The 23,754-nt window shown below is 54.2% G+C and overlaps 1 protein-coding gene across 7 annotated transcripts in view; it reads right to left on the bottom strand.

Annotated features, from left to right (window-relative positions):
• Positions 1 to 2,331: 2,331 nt before the first annotated feature.
• The window catches only part of LETM1 (leucine zipper and EF-hand containing transmembrane protein 1), a 45,183-nt gene continuing 23,760 nt past the window's right edge, over positions 2,332 to 23,754 (bottom strand). For 5 of the 7 annotated variants that reach the window (XM_036991868.2, XM_036991885.2, XM_036991893.2 and 2 more), the window contains 11 exons: positions 21,627 to 21,770; positions 20,857 to 20,994; positions 19,985 to 20,188; positions 14,251 to 14,370; positions 12,803 to 12,934; positions 12,344 to 12,487; positions 11,613 to 11,735; positions 9,698 to 9,832; positions 7,174 to 7,364; positions 6,163 to 6,301; positions 2,332 to 5,114 (listed from right to left, as the gene is read on the bottom strand). In XM_036991868.2, the coding sequence (XP_036847763.2) occupies positions 4,950 to 5,114; positions 6,163 to 6,301; positions 7,174 to 7,364; positions 9,698 to 9,832; positions 11,613 to 11,735; positions 12,344 to 12,487; positions 12,803 to 12,934; positions 14,251 to 14,370; positions 19,985 to 20,188; positions 20,857 to 20,994; positions 21,627 to 21,770 (1,635 nt within the window). In that variant the 3' untranslated portion in view covers positions 2,332 to 4,949. The remainder of the gene's footprint in view (positions 5,115 to 6,162; positions 6,302 to 7,173; positions 7,365 to 9,697; positions 9,833 to 11,612; positions 11,736 to 12,343; positions 12,488 to 12,802; positions 12,935 to 14,250; positions 14,371 to 19,984; positions 20,189 to 20,856; positions 20,995 to 21,626; positions 21,771 to 23,754) is intronic. The other 2 variants (XR_005054023.2, XM_036991880.2) reach the window with 2 other exon arrangements.

A 23,754-nucleotide genomic window follows, 5' to 3' on the forward strand; every position in this document is an offset into this window, starting at 1 on the left:
GGTTCGAGGTGGAGCAGGGAGGAGGGACCGACAGGCGCAGGCGGGGCGCCCCCTAAGCGCTGCCGGCGGCCTCCCCGCCCCTCTCCGCTCGTCTGCATTGCCCAGGACAGCGGGGCCTGGGAAGAGTGATGGTCCTAGGCAGACAGACAGGAGACGCTGAAAAGTCTTGGACACGGGACCCAGGTCAGACAGGGTCACCGGGTAGCGGAGAAACGTGCGCATTATGCCCAGGGCACGTGCCAGTCGCCTCTGCCAGCTGCCCCTCCTCAGTGCCTAGTCCGAGGGGCCTGCCCTCCCTCCATCTGCCGTGGCCCTCCGGGAGGGGCAGCTGTGGCTGGCTGCTGCATCCAGGACGCACAGATCGGCTGGGCACCGGCAACAACGCCCTCTCCCGGGCCGGCAGCTTCCCTGCTCCAGCCCGCCTGGCCCCCATCCTGCAGCCCGAGCCCCGTCCCTTACACCAGCCCCAAGTCCGCCCCCTCGACCAGGCCTCGCCCCATCTCCCGCAGCCCCGCCCCTCCCGCTTCACCTCCCGCAGCGCCGGGCGTAGTCTCCCCAGCCTTGAGTCCCAGAGGCCGTGGGGTTCGCCTCCGGCCCGGGATTAACTGCAGGAGCAGAGCGCCGACCGTCGACTGCCTGCCGAGGGTCCTGGGGCCCCGTTCCTGGACCCCCAGGCCCTGCCTCGCCCTGCATTCTCTCCTGACGGCCTGGGTGGCTCACGGGCTTGTATCCTGTGGACCCCCGGCCGGCACGCCCTCTCCAGGAGGCGCTGAAAAGTCTTGGACATCGGGCCCAGGTCAGACAGAGTCACCGGGTAGCGGAGAAACGTGCGCATTATGCCCAGGGCACGTGCCAGTCGCCCCTGCCAGCTGCCCCTCCTCAGTGCCTAGTCCGAGGGGCCTGCCCTCCCTCCATCTGCCATGGCCCTCAGGGAGGGGCAGCTGTGGCTAGCTGCTGCATCCAGGACGTCAGCCCCACCTCGGTGAGCACCCCCAACCCCACCCTGGGTCCACCTTCTCAGAGGCCTGGTGCCCTTACTTGGCCTTCTGAACTGGGGAGGCAGGAAACAGGCTCCAGCCAGGCCCCGTGTCTGTGCACCTGCTGTGGCCCAGTTCAGAACCCTGCCGCCCACACTGAGGGGTTCACACAGCCCTGGTCCTTCACCTACTCCTGGCCTGACCTGAAACCAGAGGGACCACATGCAGTCTGCAGCACACGGGGTCTGGTTACCTGCCCAGGTCCTGCGATGAACCTGGATGGGGACAGTGGGTCCAGGAGCCAAGCATGGGGAGGGCAAGGACTCATGCCCAAGAGCCCCCTGCCAGTGCTGCACCTACAGAAACAGCGTCAGGAGCCATGGCCAAGGCCAGCTGCAGGGCAAGAGTGGATGCAGGCAAGGGCAGGGTGCTGGGCCTCAGCAGAGTGGAAACCACCCATACAGCCGCCCCCAGAGCCTGGTGTGCCTGCAGAGGTGAGGCCACCTGCAAACAGGCTGGTGTCCTGGGCTCAGGGTGGGGAAGCAAGGCATTGTGCCTGTCCTGCTTCTGGTACCCTCTCTGCCTGGTAGCCCTCTGGGGCTTCCCTGCCCATACTCCAAGTCACGCCTCAGCTGTCCACCTGGGACAGGGCAACCCTGCTGGAGCCCAGCAACTTGGGCTGGGAAAGGGGAGGGACAGTCCTGTCGTGGATGTGGGTGAAGTGGAGGCTATGAGCTAGCCCCTTTACCCATGTACCCCTTAGGCTTCTGGGCCCTGCCAGGCATTGGGGAGCAGGCTGCAGTGCGGGGAGAGCCCCTGCCTCCTCTAGGGCCCTTCAGATAGGAGAAGGCATGGCCCTTAAGAAGTGCTGTCCCCACTCCCGGGGGCCTGCAGAGTTTTTCAGAATGGACCTGCCCTCTCCTAGCGATCCTTCAGCCAGGATCCCAGCCCTGCATGCCCAGGAAACTGGCTCTTCCTGGGAACCCCTGGCTATGTTACCCACTGAGGGTGGGGGCAACTGGGAGGGCCCAGTTGGGCAGCAGCCCTCTTAGCAACCTGGACAGGCCATCTCTACACAGACAGGTGTTGAGGCCACACTTTACTAACCCTTCCCCTTACATCAAGGTGAATGTCCAGTCCCCAGCACAGGGTCAGTCTGGGTGCAGCCCGACAGGATAGGCAGGGCATGCCATCACAGAGCACGGGGACACCGAGGACAGGGCTTGTGCCCTGGGAGCCGTCACCTGGCCTCACACAGCACGCCCACACCCGCGGTCCACTTGCCAATCTTCAGCTACAAGGCCAAAACCAGAGCCCGGGCCACACGCCCATCACAAAGGCAGACACCAGACAATTCTAACATTTTCCACCTTTACTTCTGATGCATCACATGGTTTAGAAATTACGTTAAGCTTTACAGGAACATTAATTTGATATTTTAATAAAAATGCTATTTCTAAAAAAGGTGTTTATACACAGCCCTGGAGTGAGGCTCTCAGGTGGAGCTGGCCTCAGGAGCCCCGGAGGACATGGTGACAGAGACAGCCCCGCACGCCCACGTGGTGCAGCTTTGCCGGCCCCAGGGCCCCACTGTGAGAACCACTACCTTTGAAGTTATTCTTCAGAAAGTACAAGGTGCCCTTCATTTTTTAAAAGTCTGGATTTTTATATTCCAAAATGACTCTGGAAGCCACATATCAATTTGCTGTATCTGTACTAAAAATGTGGCCATTTAGACGGAGTAAAGGAGGAAACACATGCTAAGAATTCCTGACTCACTTTCATGCAGGAGTAGACTGTGTGGGCTCCTGAAAACACACCAGCACCCTCCTGAGAAGGCTCAGGAGGGCCAGAAGCACCGGCACCGGCAGTCATACAGCAAATGGGTGAAACAGCCACTTCTCAAAAACCTTACTATATGAAACTCCTTCATTTCTAGATCCACCATCTGTTACAACTGCCCTGGACGCTAATCTCAGCTCTGTCATCACGTTGAGGATAGTAAAAGCAAATGGAAAAGCCAGTAGCAGACCATGGCCAACATTACAAAAACAGACTGGCACCTGTGCCCACATGTGTGCATTGAGCCCCTGCAGCACTGAGGGGCAAGCGGTTTCTTCTCCAAGATGCAGACAACTGGGGGACAATTTCAGAGCAGGGGGATGGCTGGAGTGAGTGCCCGTGGCAGCCCCTGTCCTGTGGTGGCACAGCGGTGGTGAGGATGTCCAGGGCACCTACCAAAGACAGCGAGGGTGGGCACGGCTGACTGGGCCTGTACCACTCCCAGGAAAGACACCCACCACCCAAGGGTGCTGCCGGCCACAATGCCCACCTGCCAGCTCACTAACACGGTGTGACACGATTCACAGACACGGATCCAGCATCTAAGACATACTTCTTTCTTGAATAAAACTGGAATAAAATACCTTAGGAACACAACTGTCACTACAAAGACTCACATTTGAGAACATATAAGCTTAATCCTATTTTGTCACGTTTCTTCTTTTAGCGGCTGAAAAAAGTGTTTCTAGTAATTGGCAGCTGTTTTCCAAATCTCCCTCCTCTCCTGGTGAAATCTGTCCCACTAGTCCTATTATGCCTTTCAACTCCTTTGGCTCTCCCTGAACGAGGATACTTGCTAGGAACAGACCCAGCCTTTGAAGGACTAGTGAGACCAAGCTGAGGCCACAGGTGGCCCTGCCCCGCCACCCCGGGGACATGTTCCACCTGAGCTGCCAGGTGGAGGCGGCCTGGCAAATGATAGGGCTGGATGCAGAGCCAATGGAGGCCACCCCACTCCACCCAGAGCAGCCTGAGCAAGCCCTACGCTTTCCACACAGCCCGCAAGCTGCACAGGCCCCACTGGGGTCTACCCCACCAGGTGACCAGGAGCATGGCCACCGGCCTGATAGTTCCAAAGGTGTCAGGGGCCAAGGAAATCAGTTTCAGGAGCATGTGGAGGCCCTGAGGGGCAGAAGAACCATGATGGGGCACATGAGTTCAGAGGCCCGGCCCATGGCTGGCTGCACAGTGGAATCTGTCATCACCCACCGGGGCAAGGAGGTGCTAACAACCCAAATCAGGGCGCTCTAAAAGCCACACAGCACAGTAAACTACTCAGACACGAAATGCTATGCTTTCAAGGGTTTTGTTAGTACCTCTCACAGCATGATTTAACTTAGACATTACTCACACATTAGGCAGACTGTCACGTGTGAAAACCCTGTCCTAGTTAACTGGTTAAAGGAGAGGGTGGAAATGAAAGATAAACTGAAAGTGAGCCCTGATACACATAACAGGTCATCCACTCGAATGCCGATGTTCCTGCCAGGACTGTGATCTTTCCGGAGGCCACGGAGAGATGAACGGACCTGTTCTCTCAATTGTTTCTAAAAGATGACTTTGGACGTGTGCATGAATCAATCCTATTCACACAGATATTCAGGAGTCCAAGTCCACAGATTAACGGAAGTGTCTTCTCTAGAGCTGAGGAGGGCTGTGTTTGTTAAAATGTAATTCCCATGCAGTGTCAGGCTCCATGGCTGGGGAGTGCGTGTGGCTGCTCCTCTCTTCTCCTGGAACAGACACCACCAGGGCAGCAGAGGCCAGGAGGTGCCTTCCCGCCCCAGTCTGGCCCACGCCTGCTGCAGGAACCAGGGGGCCTGTGCCCGGCCATGACCCCAACCTGGCCACCTGCAAGCTGGGTGCTTGGCCACTGTGGCTGGGGCCACTGCAGGAATCCAGATATGATTTCCTGGAGGGGCTCTGGGATTCCAGACTGCATCTTCATGGAATGATGAAAATTAAAAATTACTTGATTATGGAAGTTTCTGATTTATTCCAGACAAAATATTAGATTTGTTACCAAGAATCACCTCAAAGCAATCACTATCACAGTGGGCACACAGCAGCCGTGCAGTGGGATGGAGGCAGACCCGCCAGGGCCCCCAGGTGCCCGAGAGCAGATGGGCCCTAATTCTTCACCTCCACAGCCTCCTCTGAGGCCTCCTCCTTGGCCACCTTCTCCTTGGCCTTCTCCTTCTCCTCTACCTTTCCCTCTTTCTCCAGCACTGCCACGATCTCGGCCACCTGGCCGGTGGAGATGTGAATATCTTCTTTGTCCACCAGCTCAATCACCTACAACAGAGGGAAGGGACAAGCCCTCAGGGTGGCTCTAGCCCTATCCCGCGCCTTACCCTCAGAACAGGGACAGGAGGGATACAGCTCCTCTGCCCAGCCACCTCCCCAGCTACCAGGTGCATATGCTGCCGTGCCCTGCCAGGGGTCCCCAGGTCCTGCAGGCTCCAAAGCCCCAGGCCAGTGTACAAGCCAGCAGGGAGAAGGGTTGGAGAACAGGAGGCATGGGGTATGTGTGCCTCCCGTAGGCTGGGGGCTGCAGGAAGGAGCCCAGTGAGGCTGCCAGGCAGGCTTCCTGCTCGGGGCCATGGGACCAGGCTTGGACAGAGGCTCCGCCAGCAAGGAGTGCAGATGCACGCACAGTGTGGACATCCAAGCTGCCATCCATGCCAAGGAGGGCCCCAGGCAAGGGGCAGCTGATGTGGGCTCGACCCTCACAGCCTTTGCCCTGGGAGCTGACAACGTCAACATGTGCATCTGGTAACACCTTGCTTTCTAACTGAACTAAAAGTTAGCCAGTATTCCAGGTAAGTGAGTGAAAATCCCTAACTGGCTGGGAAAACTAGGGGCCATTGGTACCTCCTGCAAAGAAATGCCAGAGCTTGCAGACCTCCTTATGAACGCGTAATCCCATTCCACATCTCCTGGCACCAGGGACCCAAGTGGCACCCTTGGGTCACCTCTCAGGCCTTAGGCAGCCTCCATGCCCACCAGTTTGCCACCAGGGGTACCCCAGCTCTAAGGGTCACCTGCACACCTCCTCCTTCAGGGGTCTGCACGCCATTACCCCACTACCATGCTTCCTAGGCCCAGCCGGGGTCCCCCTGGAGGCTAGGAGGGGTCAGGAGAGGCCAAGTGTCTGGTCAGAAATAGGTGGCTTGCTCCAGAGAGACTACCTCTGGGTGAAGTATAAGCCAGGCGTTGAGTGAGGGCTGGGACCAGACCCAGGGGGGCTCTGGAGATGCCACAGAAAATGTTGCTGGGGAGACTCCCAGAAGCCTCCCAGGGCCTGGCTGGCTAGGCGGCCTGGCCTGTCCCCAGCACCCACCTTGACCAGATCGTTGATGTCAACCTTGCCATCCTTGTTCTCATCCAGCGCAGAGGCCAGGCTGATAAGCTTGTTTTCTGGAATGTCCTTGATCTGCTTCATGGCTGCGATGAGCTCAGCGATGCTAATGACAGTCTCCCTAAAGGGGGAGCTGGCTGTACTCAGCCTCACCAGGGCAGCACCAGCCCGGGCGGCCCCTCCCGCCAGAACTCCCTTGCCTTGCCTGTGGAAATGCCCAGCCAACTTGGACACACAAGCAGGAAACACCACTCGGTCTGGGACTCCTGTACAGGCACCCGGCAAGTTCTGCCTCTCCACTGGTGGTGAGGACAGAGCCCCACAGCCACTATGGCATGCCTCAGGCCTGTCTACGCCATGGTTGGAGGTCGGAGGGGGCAGGGGGAGCCGAGTATGGCCATGCTGCTTTCTGCCACACAGGGCAGCATGTCAACCCAGGAGGGACACTGACCTCATCGGGGGGTAAAGGGCCCCCAGCCCAAGGACAGGAGGGCCCTGCAGCCAGCCCACCTGCCCCCTTGGAGAGCACAGCACCTGGCCCAAGGAGTGCTGAATGTCAGCTCCTATGGCCTAGTGGGCTCGTTCATTGGCCTAAGAGCTACTTGGACACTGTTGGTCCCTGTGGGCCACTGCCCCAGACATTTAGGACACCCTGGTGCAGAGGCAGCCCCCCGCCCCCAAGTGGGGGCTCATTACTGAGTGCCTGTGTAAGGGGGGTTCAGGAAGAGGGAGGCGGCAGCAAAGAGCCTGACAATCCGAGGAACCAGGAACCGAGGGCGCTGAGGCCAGAGGGAATGGGGGTCAGGGCCGCGGGACCCAGGGCAGCCCCGGCCCAGCCTGAAGACAGCCTGGACAAAGGGTGGGCAAAAGTGGGCCCTGGAGACCAGCCAGGACAGAGCCATCACCCTCCAGCCAATACCTGGAAGCAGGGGAGGAGGGCATGTGTGTGCACACATGCGCAGGGTAGATAGGAAGAGAGGCGCCCGCACTCACCTTGCAGGCACACCCTGAGGGGCCTGGCCCAGCCCGCCAGTCTCAGGACCCGGCTCCAGCTGCGCGAGCAGGCTGTCCATCTGCCCGATCATCTGCTGCACGCGCTTGCTCAGCCTCTGGCTGGCTTTGGACTCCTCCACATGCATCTCTCTGCCCGCCTTTGAAAGCTCCTTCTTGATCTCTTGCAAATCCTAATAAAGTTATTTAGTTGTAAAAGATGGCTTAGGAAAAAAAAGGAACCTTACAATTAAGTTTACCCTGTAAATGTGATTAAATTAATCCAACCCAGAATGAAGGTACAAAGTTCTAGGCTGCGCACAAAGCAGAAACCTATTAATTCAAACCACAGAGTTGCAAAGTCTTATTTGTATCTATCATGCAAACCTGTTTTTATTTTTAAAAACCCAAATATTGTTTTTGTAGCAAAGGAAATGCAATCTGTTCTGAACCTCAATTTTCTTCATATTTGTTAAAAGAGTAGCTAAACGAATGAAAGAATCAAGGAATGGTGTCGTCTTAAATTCCAAGTCATGATTTTCCCCAGGAATAAACATTACTGAGAAGAATGGGAGGTGGGGTAGGAAGGAAGGGAAGGCTGAGGGTTTCTGGTGAACACCTGATTTCCAAGGGAGGCCCACACTGCAAGAGGGTTGCTATGAGAAAATTCAGAAAACGGCAAATTATTTTTATCAAACTCATAATTAGTCATCTTTTCCTAACAGAACTATGAAAATGCAGTTGTTTTAAATCAGATTAGGAAGTAATATTTGTAAATCCAAAGGACATACTTTCCTTTAAAAAAAAACAAAAAACACTAGTGTGTCAGATACAAGTCTCTTTCAGGGAATCCTAAGTGAGAATAAGATCTCATCTTTTAGAGCCACAGACCAATGGAACAGAATAGAGACTCCAAACATTAATCCAAACATATATGGTCAACTAATATTCGATAAAGGGGCCATGGACATACAATGCGGAAATGACAGTCTCTTCAACAGCTGGTGTTGGCAGAACTGGACAGCTACATGTGAGAGAATGAAACTGGATCACTGTCTAACCCCACACACAAAAGTAAATTCGAAATGGATCAAAGACTTGAATGTAAGTCAGGAAACCATAAAACTCTTTGAAAAAAACATAGGCAAAAATCTCATGGACATAAACATGAGTGACTTCTTCTTGAACATATCTCCCGGGCAAGGGAAAGAAATGCAAAAATGAACAAGTGGGACTATATCCAGCTGAAAAGCTTCTGTACAGCAAAGGACACCATCAATAGGACAAAAAGGTATCCTACAGTATGGGAGAATATATTCATAAATGACAGATCCCATAAAGGGTTGACACCCAAAATATATAAAGAGCTCACCCACCTCAACAAACAAAAAGCAAATAATCCAATTAAAAAATGGGCAGAGGAGCTGAACAGACACTTCTCCAAAGAAGAAATTCAGATGGCCAACAGACACATGAAAAGATGCTGCACATCGCTTGTCATAAGAGAAATGCAAATTAAAACAACAATGGTATCACCTCACACCAGTAAGGATGGCTGCCATCCAAAAGACAAACAACAAACAAATGTTGGTGAGGTTGTGGAGAAAAGGGGAACCCTCCTACACTGCTGGTGGGAATGTAAATTAGTTCAACCATTGTGGAAAGCAGTATGGAGGTTCCTCAAAATGCTCAAAATAGAGATACCATTTGACCCAGGAATTCCACTTCTAGGAATTTACCCCAAGAATGCAGCACTCCAGTTTGAAAAAGACAGATTCACCCCTATGTTTATCGCTGCACTATTTACAATAGCCAAGAAATGGAAGCAACCTAAGTGTCCATCAGTAGATGAATGGATAAAGATGTGGTACATATACACATGGAATATTACTCAGCTATAAGAAAAAAACAGATCCTACCATTTGCAACAACATGGATGGAGCTAGAGGGTATTACGCTCAGTGAAATAAGCCAGGCGGAGAAAGACAAATACCAAATGATTTCACTCATCTGTGGAGTATAAGAACACAAGAAAACTGAAGGAACAAAACAGCAGCAGAATCACAGAACCCAAGAATGGACTAACAGGTACCAAAGGGAAAGGGACTGGGATGATGGGTGGGAAGGGAGGGATAAGGGCAGGGAAAAGAAAGAGGGCATTACGATTAGCATGTATAGTGTTGGGGGGACACCGGGAGGGCTGTGCAACACAGAGAAGACAAGTAGTGATTTTACAGCACCTTACTATGTTCATGGACAGTGACTGTGAACGGGGATGTGGGGGGGATTGGTGAAGGGGGGAGCCTAGTAAACATAATGTCCTTCATGTAATTGTAGATTAATGATACCAAAATAAAACTAAAAATAAAAAAAGATCTCATCTTTTAAGTAAGCAGACTATTCATCTAGTACCTTCAGAGGTTCACACGCAAGGGCGGACCGGGGCAGCCAGCCAGCCTTCTGGGAGGGAAGCCACCCAGCCAGGCAGGGGTGGGGAGCCCACAGAGGCAGGCATGTGGGCACTCACCTCACTGTAGTCTTGCACGTCCTCCTTCAGCAGCTCCAGCTCCTCCTTCTCCTTCATCAGGGGCGTCTTCTGCTCCTTCAGTTTCGAACAGGCGTCACTGAGTATGTCAATTTCCTCCTTCGTTATTTCCTCTTCCTGGGAAGAAAGCAAGCCAGCAGAGCAAACACCCCTGGCAGGGGAAAGCACGGGGAAGCACAATGGCCTTGCAGCATCTCGGGCTCGAGCGGCACCTGAGTGGCTTTTGTAGGGGCATATCCAACATGCATGGACGTGCACAAGGCCATCTCCCCGAGACAGAAGCCGTCACCCCAAAGGCTGCCTTGAGCCCATGACCCCTCCCTCCCAGCCCCAAGCCAGGCTGGCTCCATCTGGAGCTCAACACCAAGGACTCCCTGGCAGGGGCATTTCCACAGTGCCACTTGGCCCGGTTCTCTTGCTCACGGCAGCATCTTGGCTATCCTAGGTCCTGTGAACAGCCATGTACGTTTTAGAACCAGTCTGTCAATACCAACAAAGAAGTCTGCTGCCCCGTTCACGGCCTTGAGTCTGCAGAGCAGTCAGAGGGACTAGCCTCACTGACACCGCTGCACGGCCACGGCACAGCAAGCCCCGAGATCTGCACAGGTCTCCAACCTATGTGGTGGCATCACTTCCTGGCACTCACCGCACAGGCCTTGCATATCTATTTTCAAGTTTTTCCCCAAGTTCGTTTTTTTTATACTTTTGTAAATGATATACTTAAAAAATTTTTAATTTCTGACTGTCATTACCAGAACAGAGAAGTAGAACTGATTTTTCGATGCTCCCATCACTTGTGAATAAAGATAGTTTTGCCTCCAGCTTTCTGGTCTACAGGGTTTTATTCTGCATCCACCTGCTGCCCTCAGTGCACTGCCGAGGGGACCATGCCAGCTGCAGGTGTTTCTGCAGGCCACTCGTGGGGCTGAGGACACCCCCTCTGCCAAGGGGCTCCTGTCATCATCAACAGGGCTGGTTTCCATCATGTGCTCTTTCTGCGTCTGTTCAGATGACCAGACGTGGTTTCCCTCAAGTCTGTTAACATGGTCAATACACTGCCTGCCTGTGTCCTGGACAAATCCCACAAGGCCATGATGTATTATCCTTTTTATAGAAGAGCTACACCTGACTTGCTAAAAGTTTGTCAAGAATTTTTACTTTTGTGTTCACAAAAAACACCAGTCTGTGGTTCTCTCCCATCTGTCCAGTTTGGGTATCAGGTAACCCAGCTATCATAATGAGCTGGGGCACACCCCCTTCTCTCCAGCTTTCTGCAGGGTCTGTACACCGCTGGCAGGGTCTCTTCCTTGTGTGTCTGGACCCACCAGCCAGTGCCCTGGGGACCACACAGGCCTGGGGCGTTCTCTGCGCAAAGGTTTCCAGGTAAGATTCAGCTTCCATGGAGGTAGAGCTATTCCAGTTCCCCCTCCTGCCCTGGCCCTCAGGATGGGCCTGAGAATGGTCAATACCGATGAACCCAGGTCTGCACCAAAAAGGGGACAAGGGTACTTGTCTCTCCCACTCTTTGTTATGTTTTCAATGAATACAAGTTCTTCATTGTAAGTTTTTAAACTTGATGCTTCTTGTTAAGAAACCCTTGGCAATCCTTAGGTGGTAACTTCTCCCGAGGGTTCTAAACATCTTTTGGCATCTAAGTCTTTAATTCACTAGAAATGTGACACTCCTCTTTCCAAGACAGCCAACTGTCCTGGACCCATTTACTGATAGGGGCCCCCTTCTCCCAGGACCCACTGAGTGGGCCCAGCCAGGCTTCATCCCAGCCCCTGGCCCCACCACCATCCACTCTTCCCTTGAGCCAGGCCCTGGCCTCCTCAGGAGCACCCACCCCTGCCTCCACCCCAGTTCCCTGCTGACACTCCCTCCCTCCCAGTGTTACCTTCAAGCCTTCCAGGACAGGGGCAGGGTCCTGCAGGGCCTCTGAGGGCAGGACTACGTCAGGCGCTGCAGGGTGCAGCTCAACCACAGGCCTCCCTTCTGCTACTTCCAGCTCTGCTTCCTTCTGAAATGCAAGGCCGCATGGGTTCAGTGCCCCACAGCCTTCCTGGGCATCCAGAGCAGCACAGGGGGCCCTGGTCGGCAGGCACACTGCATAGGCCTGGCACATGCCCAGAGCAGTGGTGCCCTGCCTTCCCTGGGTCTCAGCTCAGGACTCTCCACAAGGGCGTCTTTAGTGTGTGACCAGACGCTTTTCCACGACTCATGGGGACATGCACTGATGCAAACTGGGTTGTCTGAGCCCAACGAGGAGGCAGTCACAGCATCTGACTTCATCTTCAGCCCTCTCCTGATGACTCCACGAAGCTGTCCCATGGACAAACACCTCCAGAACTTGTGTGCCAGGGGGACAGGGTGCCCCACGACCCGGCCAAGGGGAACCCGAGAGCCCTGGGGCACTGCAGTGACCCTCTCTGCCTGTGGCTGGCTTGGCCCCCTGCCCTGACCAGCCCCCACCTGCCTCTGGGGCGCCACCCCAACCATCCCGGAAGGAGGAGAGGATACAATCCCACAGGGCCGTTTCCAGAGCAGCTGGACTGGGGTGGCCTTTGGTGTGTGCCACCTCTGCAAGGCACCCACTCCACAGAGCAGGCCGAGCCGCCGGCCACTCACCGCTGCCTCCGTCAGCCTCTGCAGCTGCTTCTCCCGGTGCTCCTGCTGGATGGCTGCCTCCTCCTGCAGTGTGGCTTCCAGCTTCGCCCTGTTGTCCACCTGCTCGCCCTCCACCTCAGCCACTTTCACTTGGGCTTCCTTCGCCTTCAGAGAGGGGACACCTGTGAGTGGGCTGGATGCCCGAGTGCTCACCAAAGCACAGCCAGGGGCCCATGTAAGACCCTGTGCCCACCCCACAGCTAAGTGCAGGTGCCACCTGGTCCTCCAGAGGGAAGAGAATGCACCCTGGGGCCCCTGGCTATTGGCAATGCCACAAAGCACTGAGGGCACCTGACATGTGGAGAAGGGACAGCTAAGTGAGTCGGTGGGTGATTTAAGGGCCCTGAGCTGAGGAGGTAGATCTCCCCCACTAAGCAAACGGCCCCTTTACAGAGTGAGCCAGCGAAGGGCAGCACGCACCACAATGTCTGGGAGGGTCTGCAACGTGGACGTGAGCTGGTCCTCAGGCGAGAGGGTGTCTGGAAGATACATGGCCCGTGACAGGATCAGCAGTGACGTGGGGATCTCCTGATGCAGATGCAGCTCCAGCCACTGGATGGGAGGGAGTTCAAGACCCAGACTCACCTGCCGGCCTCGTCCCACCTCCCACCCACGTCTACCGTGACCTGGCCGGGGCTTTTGGTCCTGGAACTTTCCTGTTCTGGTCGGGCTGGGTGGGGAGGGGGTTGAGGAGACAGATGACACCACAGCAGGAGCTGAGCAGCCAGAGCCACCAGGCCAGGAGCGAACCTCCCAAGGGTCTCATTTCTAAAAGCTCTGTGTACCGCTGCATTTTATAATCTGTGTCCACCTTGGTCAGCTATGCCAAGACACCCAAAGGGTGGTTACTTAGCAGCCCTGCGGGGAGGCTACTGGGGCTGGGAAAACACCGAGCAAGACCCCCAGATTCTCTGTGACCAAAGTTCTCTGCTTAAAAGTGGCACCAAAGCTCCAAAAGTGGCATCTGCAAATTCATTCAACATGCAAGGCTCCGCACACTGCCACGGGCCAGGCACTAGTTTAGGTTATCAATGACACACATGTTCAAACAGACAAAAAAACCCATGACAATGTTTCTCCCTAAGTATGAGGAGAAAATGTTGAGCCAGAGTAAAAATTTTCCAGAGAGAAGACATGGGGCCCTTAAACGAGATGCCCTGATGCCAACGTCCTGGAGGAAGCCTGCCCCAGTCACACGTGCCCAGCATGCCGGCACGCCCAGGCAGATGCAGGATAGGAGAGCTGCAGTCAGCAAGGCAAGGGGTGAGAGCGCGTTGCACACTGAGCCCCGTGTGTCAGAGGAGGACCTAGGTGCCGACGGTCTTTGTCCACATCTAGGGCGGGGCCAGCAGGCACACTGTACCTCCGCTGAATTGCTGTGACTCTGGCCAATCCAACATCTCCTCTTCCCAAACTGACGCTGCCAGCTGTGCTGGCAGGTGGCGCTGCAGCTGGCCTTTGGGACTTGCCCGAGGCCCTCGCAGCTGCTGGGGAAGGTGGCACACTAAAGCCCGAGTAGCTGACAGCAGGGGTCCTGGAGGATGGGCAGGCCTGGGCCCTACTGACCCAAATACCCTTGGCCTCAATTAAAGCCATACAGAAACTTCAAGGGAAGTGACCAGGAAAAGGAGAGTGAGTGAGCTCGTGAACACCAACTGAGAGCAGGTATTACTCCGAAGGTGAGAACATGTGTGGTAAGTGTGCAGCAGAACCAGGTCACCACACAGCCTTGCCCAGGCCCCTGACCATGTGGGAGCTGAAGGCCTGGTTGCAGGCCCTGGGCTTGTGGAAAGTTCTCTGCCCACGAGCCTATCTATGCGGGTCAGATGGAAGGCGGCCCCTGAAACTGGGAGCCATGGTGCCCACACCTGTTTCAGCTGGTCCCTCAGGCGGTCTTCCGTGACGCCCAGGGCCCGCATGCCCCGAGCCCGGCATGCCGACTGCAATTCCTTGACGTTCAAGCTGTCCACCCCCTCCGTGGCAATCAGCTGTAAAACAAAGTCAACGTGATCAAGGGCTGAAAGGTCATTGGAGGTTCATGGTGTTCGCTTATCACACACAGGAGCCAAGTGTTAGCCACTTGCCTATTATACTTTGCCAAGCACAAGACAAATTGCCAGCACCCAGGCCCCAGCTCAGGGTGTGCAGTGACCCGAACCACCTGACAGAGGGTGGGGACCCTGGGGCAGCACACACGAGCAAGGACCAGCCCCAGGATGCGAGGCAGCCCACCTCTGCACAAATCCCATGCTTTCTACCCTGGCCCCACCTGCTCCTTGTAGTCAGGGAAGGCATTTGGCGACCACAGCTGGCTGCCCGCACCCCTGCTTTCCTCCCTGATCCCCACAGCCCGCTACCAACCCAAACATTCTTGGTGTTCACAGGACAGAAGAGGAAGGATGGAGAGCATGGGGCAATCCTAACCCTCCAAATGTGCCTCTTGGCTGCAGCCAAAGACCTTCTCCCTGCCTTGGCCTGAAGTCACAGTGACCCAAGTGGGAAAAGCAAACGAGTCCCAGAGACAGAGGCCATAGAGCACAGTGTGTGGGTGACCCTACAAGGAGCACTTGAGACAAAGAGCAGCAGCGGGGCCTTGTCTGGGCCAGGCGGGGGCCACACCTGCCATTTGACTTGACCCCACTGAACCTCACACCAATCTTGGGAGGCAGACGGTAGTGTCATTCCTATTGTCTTAAGCTTTTTATTTTGAGGAAACTGTAGATCAACACCCAGAAGTGAGCAACACAGAGATCCTAGGTTTCTCCCAATGGCAGCATCTCAGACTACAGCACGAGGTCACAACCAGACGCCGACTGACACCAGACACCCGGCCAGTCAAAGCCGGAAACATCCCCATTGCCATGCGAGCCACAGGCTGCGCCTTCCCGGACACACCGGCCCCAAGCCCACTCACTCCTCTGCGCTTTGTTCTTACAGCTCTGTCATTGGTAGCATGTTATACCAACGGGGACATGCAGTTTAAGTTTTGGGATCCCTTGAAGAGCCACGTGGTTGTTGAACCTATTCCTGTTAGGACCTTTTTCACCGCTAAGCAGTACTGCCCAGAATCGGTGTCCTGGCTCACCCATTCACCCACCAAAGGATATTTGGGTTGTTTCAGGTTTTGTTTTTATGAAACAGCTGCCTTTTGTCCATTTGCTTGCCCCCATCTTCCTGTGGGCCCCAAGAACACCATCTGGACTCACCTCCAGAGCATCTGACGCATCTCCTTTCATAGCATTTCAGTGGCCGCTCTGTGGGCAGAGAGACACACAGGGTACCAGCCCTCGTGTGTTGTCACTGTTCCAGCCCAGCCCACCTGCAGACATCAGCTGCCACCCAGAACGAGACACTCCACACGCATGTAGGTCCTCCCGCCCTGCACACTTGTTTTGGGGGGTAAGCATCACAGTGCTGTCACTTTTGCTTCAACTGTCACACTCAATTCAGAAGCCATGTGAGGAGGAGGGGAGCCCACTGCCTTTCTGGGCCCTTGCATGCCCGGCTCATCCTTCCTAGTGGCCCAGGGTCCTCCCACTAGTTCCTGTTTGGAGTGCCTCCTCAGGCTCTTTCAGGGTGGGTCTCCTGGCTTCCTTTCATCTTTGAAAGTCACTTCCCCCTCATTTCTACACGGTATTTTCATGGGGCAGAGGATTCTGGGTGGACAGTTCTTTTTTGTCACCACATGATAAATATTGTCTCATTTCCTTTTTGCCTCCATGGCTTCTGATGAAAAACCTACTGTCGATCGAATTGTTCCTGTACGTAAGATGCCATTCTCTCTCACAGCTTTCAAAGTCACTTCTTTATCCTTAGCGTTCAATTGTCTGACTGGGATGAGCCTTGGCGTGGATTTCTTTGGGTCTGTCCTGTCTGAGGTTCACTCAGTTTCCTAAAATTTGTTGCTTTCTGTCTTTCACTGGCTTTGGGAAGTGTTCAGCCATTATTTCCTGCAGCCCTTTTGCAGCTCCACCTCTCTCCTCTCCCTCTGGAGCCCCGAAGGCATGTGCCGGACACTTTGCTGCAGCCCCACAGTTCCCTGAGGCTGTCACCTGTCCCGCAGTCATTCAGTTCAGATGACTTGTGTTCTGCCTTAAGCTCCTGGGCTCTGCCTCTGGCCTCTCCTTTCTGCTCCAGAGCCCACCCATGGCGTGGTTATTCTGGACCACATTTCTCACTCCTCAATTCCCACTTGGCTCTGCCTCAGGCCTTCTCTCTCTTTGCTGAGACCGCGTGTCCATGTGGCTCACTTTGTAAGCGCGCTGAGGCCACTCAGCAGAGCTGACGCGGAGCACTGTCAGTCTCTCTAGCTCCGTACCTGTGCTGGCATCCACAGCCACCTCTCTTCATTCACTCTGACGTCCTTCTGGTTCTAGGCATAAGGGGTGGTTTTGACTGAAACCTGGACATTTTGGGTACTAGATACATTGAGAGACCCTGGGTCTCACCCCAGTGTCCTGCTTTGGCCGCTCCTCTGACACTGACCTAGCAAGGGGCTGAGGGCGGTGAACTGACCAACCTTCATGATGCAACTGGTCAGCTGGCACCTACGAACCCAGACAAATACCAAAGCAGTTCACATCTCCCCAGTGGCCCGGCTTCCTCAGGCACACAAACATCCCCAGCCACTACCCTGACCCCGTGTCACTTCTTGCCACTCCCAACACACTGGGAATAAAGGCTGAGCTCTAGGCCCTCCCTCACTCCCCTGTCCTGGTCCCTGGGCACTCCACGGTCTGATGTGGCCCTCAGCGGGTGCTGTACCCCTTCCAAGGGGAACCACTAAGTAACAAACTCCTTTCAGTGGCACTGACCTCTCGTGCCACCACTCAGTCACAGCCACAGATTACATTCCAGGCCCACTTGGAAACAGGTAGGGTGACCTCTCCATTCAGCCTCCACTGAGCCACAAGATAGAGGTGCTCCTGTTTCTGCTGGGAGGGTAGAGTCCTAGCTCCCCACTCAACACCCCCAGCCCTCATTCCTGGCCCTACCTGGCTCCTGCTGAGCTAGCACCACCCTAGAGGGGATGCCTGTCAGGCTGGGGTGGAGGGCCGGGATGCCCCAGTGGTCTACTGGCACCATGGAGGTGGGCAGCTTACTGCACCTACGAGGGACGAAGGAGCCAGCCCCCCTTAGCGTCCCACCCGCTGAGGCTGAGGTCCCTGCATGTGTGTTGCAAGGCACTGTGTTCTGTGGTGCCTGGCCAGAGTGGAACAGTTATCGTCTGATGCCTTCGGCTCTGCGAGGTAGCCCCTTCCCTGTCCCTGGGCCAGAGAGCAGACTTCTGCTGGGGTCCCCACAGTCTGCACCCAACATTTTGTGTTGCTGCTTCCTCTGTCCCCAAGGCTGGGATCTGAGGCACAAACAAAACCCACAATGCTGTCCCTGGGGTCCCAGAGTTGTCTTCTCCCCACTTTTCAGAGTCTTTCTATGTCTGTTTTTCACTTAGCATCCAGGATAAAGTATGCACTCTCCACCTTGACCACGGGGTCTGGCTGCTATCCCACTTCGCAGAAATCCGAGGCACCGAGCCGTGCGGTGGTCTGCCCAAGGTCACAAAGCTGTGAGCAGCCAGCATTCAGCCCCAGGACACCGGCTTCGAGCTGCCTGTCCCAACATGGCAGGTGAGAGCCGAGGCAGCCAAGCCCTCGCCAAGAGGCAGCACATCAGGGGCAGCCCACGCCAGCCACATGCCCTCCAGCAGAGCAGCGTCCTGAGCCCCCCAAACGACACAACTCACAATGTGTCAGGGGTCCTCTCTCCTTCAGAAATGCAGTGATAACCCGTCACATCTAGACACAATGAGGAGTCGTGTTCGTCAGACCCACGCCCCTGCTGAGGGCTGGGAAGCCCAGGTGAAACTAAACAAGTGCTCCTGGTGGCATCGGAAAGCTTAGACAGGCAGTGCTGGGGCAGTGGGACAGACTGCTGTGGGCCAGGATGGACCAGGCAGCCATGGGGGTGGGCGCTGCCCATCTGGGAGCCGCTGGGGCATCTGCCAACCTCTGACAGCCTCAGCTAAGAGGCAGAGACACCTGCCAAGCTAAGACCACAGCTCAACTCAAGGGGCTGCTCGGCAGACAGGCATCAAGCCCCCCCCGCGGGGAGGAGCAAGAGCAGGAAGCCTCCCTGACGCACAGCAGGGCCCCTGGGCGGCGGTGTGGAGGCAGTGCCCTGAGGAAGGGGCCGCCCCCCAGGATGGGGGGCCAGCCAGTGGGCCCCTCTCGGAGGGAGCCACACCCCCTACAACCTCTGAAATTTTTCACAGACAGTATTTGCACTTGAGAAAACTGAACACTACAAACAAAACCAAGCAGGAAAACAGAAAGCGCCAACAGATTGTGCTGTGACTGGAATGAACTACGAGTAGCATGTTCAACAGAAGAGAGGGCAGGACGGGCAGTTTTACCTGAGAACCAAAATCTTGACAAAAACCAAAAACCAAAACAGAATTTCCAGTGTTGAAATTAGTAACTCAAAAGATGTGCTTAAGCGTAACTAGACTGGGAAGAAAGAATCAGGAAACAAATGTACACGAGGATGAGGTGCAGCAAAGGGTATCTGTGAGGTAGGGACGCAGTAAAGTGCCGGGAGAAGGAGGGGCACCTGGGGGTCCAGCAGGCAGCAGGAGGGGCGGCACTTCACGACGGCAGGAGCCCAAGGAGTGGCAGTGAGCGGGCCGGCGTGGCACCCACACGTCGGCTGGGGGCAGCAAAGGATTCAGGTCGCAGTCAGCCCTGCTGGGGCAGAAGCCCTCCGCACGATCAGACTAATGTACCCCAGAGCACGAGGGCGTCTGAGACAGCGACCTGCCCATCGAGGGGATGGAGTAAACACTTGATTAAGCCACAAGACAAATAGGGAGAGTAAGTGGAGCATAAAGCAGGGGACAAATGAAAAGGAGTGGACTAAATACAACAATTGAGACTAAATACAACAAGATGAGACTGTTGGACCTAAGAGTAACACACACATAAACTAAGGACTAGGCACCTTGAAAGTAAAAGGCTTGCTATGAAAAAAGCTGGCATGGCTACTGGAATAGCAGACATCAAAGACTTTAAGGCAAAAAGCATTACTAGAAAAAAGAGAGACATTTCATGAGCTCTTTAACAAAAGCACACTTGTGAACAGAGCAGCCGCTCGGCTGTGGGCAGGCCAGGCAGGAGGACACAGCGGTCAGCATGGCCCCGGGAGGCATCTGGTCATGCGCCAGGACTTGTTTTGACTTCCTTCCTTTTACTCAGGAGCCCCAAATCTATGTCACTATTTTTATGGATATTATCAAAGATCTGGGGCAAAACACCACATTCAAAGATATTTATTACAGTGTTGTTCAGGGGAGCAAAAATGTTAACAGATTACGATGCATTCATGTAACAAAACATGGGGTGTTTATTAAAATTCCTCTTTTCAGTGAACACTCAGGAACAGAAGACCGCCTAATGTCACGCCAGCTGGAAAACTGCAGGCTGGACGATTCCGACTCTTAGCACTCTCAGGGTATGCAGGGGATATGGGGGGTACAAGCTGAGGACAGCATCATCAGGACAGGTCAGTGATCCGCCCCTCTCATGCAGGACCGCCCGCGTGCCTCACCTTGTCATCTGCCTTGATGGAGCGCAGCCGCATGGTGAGCTGGAAGCGCAGGAAGTTGTTGGTGCCGATGGACTGGAGCTCCAGCAGCTTGCATAGTGCCACAAGCTGCGGCCGCGTGAGGTTGTCCAGGGTCAGCTCATCCTCAAACAACTTGGAAAACCGCATGATCTCCTCATTGCTCGGTCTCTCACCCGTCTCCCGGATCTGCAGGAGCAATTATCAGCATGACCCAGGGCAGAGTGCACATTTCCCAGCCATCTCGCTGCAGGACTGGCTCACCCTCACTGGCCCCAACCCCCTCACCCTCCCTCAGGGTACTATACTCCCACTGGGGGCTGCCTCTCAAAGACTCAAACACCATGCAGCCTGCACTGGCCCCTGCAAGTGGCACTCCCTGAGCACAGTGTCTGGCTCCAGGCCTGTCCTACCCAAGCTGGCAGAGCCAAGGCTGCTGGCCGGGCAAGGCCCAAAGGCCTCTCAAGGCTGAATAGGAGCCTTGACACCCTCTCCACGCTGCAGCAGGGCTGTGAGCAGCATCTCCTCCCTCAGCCCGGACCCCCAGATGGTGGAATCTCAGGCCTCTCATCTGCCAAACTCTGCCTCCCTGGGCTGCTGCTGTGAAGTCCAGAGACACAGGCAAGCAATCATGAGCGTCAGCAAGGCTCAAGCCCTCAGGACAGCAGGCCTGGCCGCACTGGGCATGGGGCCTCTGGGCTAAAAGCCTGCTTGGGGCACTTGGCCCTTGTCAGGTATAGTGAGGGAAGGGCAGGAGGACAGGAGGAATGTTCCCACATAGGGCAGAGTGGCCCGAGGCTCCACCAGCACTCAGGACCAATGTGCTGAAGCCACAGTGCTCAGAAGCATCACAGCACCTTCTGGAAAAACACAGAGAAGTCCTTGGTGGCGTTCCCCTTGGCTGCCTTGTTCTTCAAGGCCATCTCCTCTATGGTGTCCTGAAGGAACTTGGCCAGCTCCAGTTTGACCCGCAGCTCCTTCTTCAGCCTCTCCTCCTGCAAGGTCAAAGAGAGGGCGCTGCCCTCCTGGGCCACTGCATCCCAGGACTGGGGGACTGGCATAGAGGCTTGCTCCTCTGACCGGGACCCCAGCACTACTGCATTTACACCACCCCCAAGCACTGCCCACATAAACACCTTCCAAACCAGCCCAGGTGTTGTGTATTCTGGAACTTTCTCTTCTATTTTATGATGTTAAAATATATTTGTGTGGCCCTCTGGCGCAGAGCCAGCAAACTTTTTCCCTAAAGGCCCTGACAGTAGGTGTTTCAGGCTTCATGGGCCATGTGGTTTGAAACAACCCCTTAACTTCTAAGGCAGCACAAGAGCTGTGGAGCCACAGTACACAAGCATGTCCCCAAAGCATCTTCCTACTCAAAGTGGGTGGGGCCAGCAGGGCCCAGGGGCTAGTCAGCTGACCCTGACTTAAAGAGCCCTGGTATAGAGAAACCCTACTTTAAAACACATGTAAGAGAAACAAATCCAAAACCTGGCATGTATTAAGCAATCTCAGCACAGCATGACTCAGTTATGAAGAAAACATAAAACTTCAAAAACATCTAACACCTGAAATGCCAGCTAACAATGCAGCCGCCCTAACTCCTCTTGGATGTGCTCTGCCCCATCACCTTGCTAGACTGTGTCTCGAATGTGGACGGCAGCATGTTGGGGAAGAGCTTCACAGCCACAGGCAGCAGGAACTCCATGAATGGCACCACCACAAAGACCAGGAAAGGGACCAGGCGGAAGAGGTCAGCACAGATCCGGAGAAACTAGAAAGTGGGGAACAGGGTCAGAGGGTGACATAAGCATGTGACACACAACGGTTGAGAGGCACACAGGCAATGCCTCACAGGGACCAGCAGACAGTTCCTGAAGGCCATTCCCGTGAATGTCCAAACCACATGTCCACAAGCCTCAGGAACACTGGGTAGGGGCTGCTGCGTGGGTGGAGCTACGCCCATCACTGGTGCTACCCGTGACTCCACTCCCCAGAGATGCTTGCAGGGGTCCTGCTCTGCAGAGACAGACATGGCGCTACCAGCTTCGCTTGGAGGCCAGCAGGACAGAAGTGACAGGCTGAGACCCCACCACAAGCCCCAAATGCTCCACAGAAAGGACAGCGCTGGCTGTGCATCTCAGGCTTCCTGAGAAGGTTGGACGCAGGGCTACAGTACATAGCAAGATTAGGAAAATCAAGTGCTTCCTTGACATAAATGAACTACTAAAAATACCATTAAAGAAACATGCGACTTGCAATTAGCAAAAATCCTGAGAACAGAGAACAGCCGCTGCTGGGTCCCCAGCCAGCCACCTTCCTGTTCATCAGTTTGTGCTTAGCACGGGCCTACTCTGCTACAGGAGCCCACGGAGACTGCGCTCCCCTCCACGGCGCCACTGCAGCCCCACCACTACTTAGACATTCTTGGCAAGAGAGACGCCATTCCCAGACAGGCTGGCTCAGGGCTTGTAGGGTGCCTCTCCCTGCTGGGCCAACTGATCCAGGGCACTGTAGCGCCACCACCCCGGTTTCCAGGACCAGCTTGTTCTTCCACTTGTGACAGATAAGTAACCTATAAGGAGACATTCCAAAACCATGCAAATATGCACCTTTCTCCCAGACAGCATACAATCACAGTTCTTCCCAAGCCAGCCTCTACTCGGGACACTCACAACCTGGGTTCCCCCACCATTTCCACCATTTACCAACTGTGTTTTCTCTCACTTCTCTATTTACAATCAAAATGGATTCATGGAGTCTTTTATTTTTCAGTTGTTTACAATTCATTACTATTTTTTTAAGTGTACAATTCAACAGTTTTTATTATATTCCTAAAGTTGTACAATTACCACAATCCATTTTAGAACATTTCCATCATCCCCAAAAAAGAAATTTCATGCCTAATACTAGTCACTTCCTATTCCCACCCCCAACTTCAGCCCTGGACAAGCACTAATCTACTCTCTCTATAAATTTGTCTATTATTCACATTACATATAGATGGAATCATATAACATACAGTCTTTCGTGCCTGGCTTCTTTCTCTTAGCACAATGTTTCAAGGTTTCATTCATATTGTAGCATGTGTCAGGACTTCATTCCTTTTATTTTTTTAATTTTGGCATCATTAATGCACAATTACATGAGCAATATTCCGATTACTAGACTCCCCCCATTATCAAGTCCCCACCACATACCCCATTACAGTTACTGTCCATCAGCATAGTGAGATGCTATAGAAACACTACTTGTCTTCTCTGTGTTGCACAGCCCTCCCCATGCACCCCACTATATTATGTCTGCTAATCATAATGCCCCTTTCCCCCCTTATCCCCCTTCTTCCCACCCATCCTCTCCAGTCCCCTTCCCTTTGGTAACTGTTAGTCCATTCCCGGGTTCTGTGAGTCTGCTGCCATTTTGTCCCTTCAGTTTTTGCTTTGTTCTCATGCTCCACAGATGAGTGAAATCATCTGGGGCTTGTCTTTCTCCGCCTGGTTGATTTCACTGAGCATAATACCCTCCAGTTCCATCAGTACTGTAACAAATGGTAGGACTTGTTTTCTTCTTATGGCTGAGTAATATTCCATTTTGTATATGTACCACATCCTCTTTATCCATTCATCTACTGATGGACACTTGGGTTGCTTCCATTTCTTGGCTATTGTAAAGAGTGCTGTGATAAACATAGGGGTGCATCTGTCTTTTTCAAACTGGGCTGCTGCATTCTTAGGGTAAATTCCTAAGAGTGGAATTCC

Source organism: Manis javanica, chromosome 5 (genome assembly GCF_040802235.1).
Source record: "Manis javanica isolate MJ-LG chromosome 5, MJ_LKY, whole genome shotgun sequence".
NCBI lineage: Eukaryota > Metazoa > Chordata > Mammalia > Pholidota > Manidae > Manis > Manis javanica.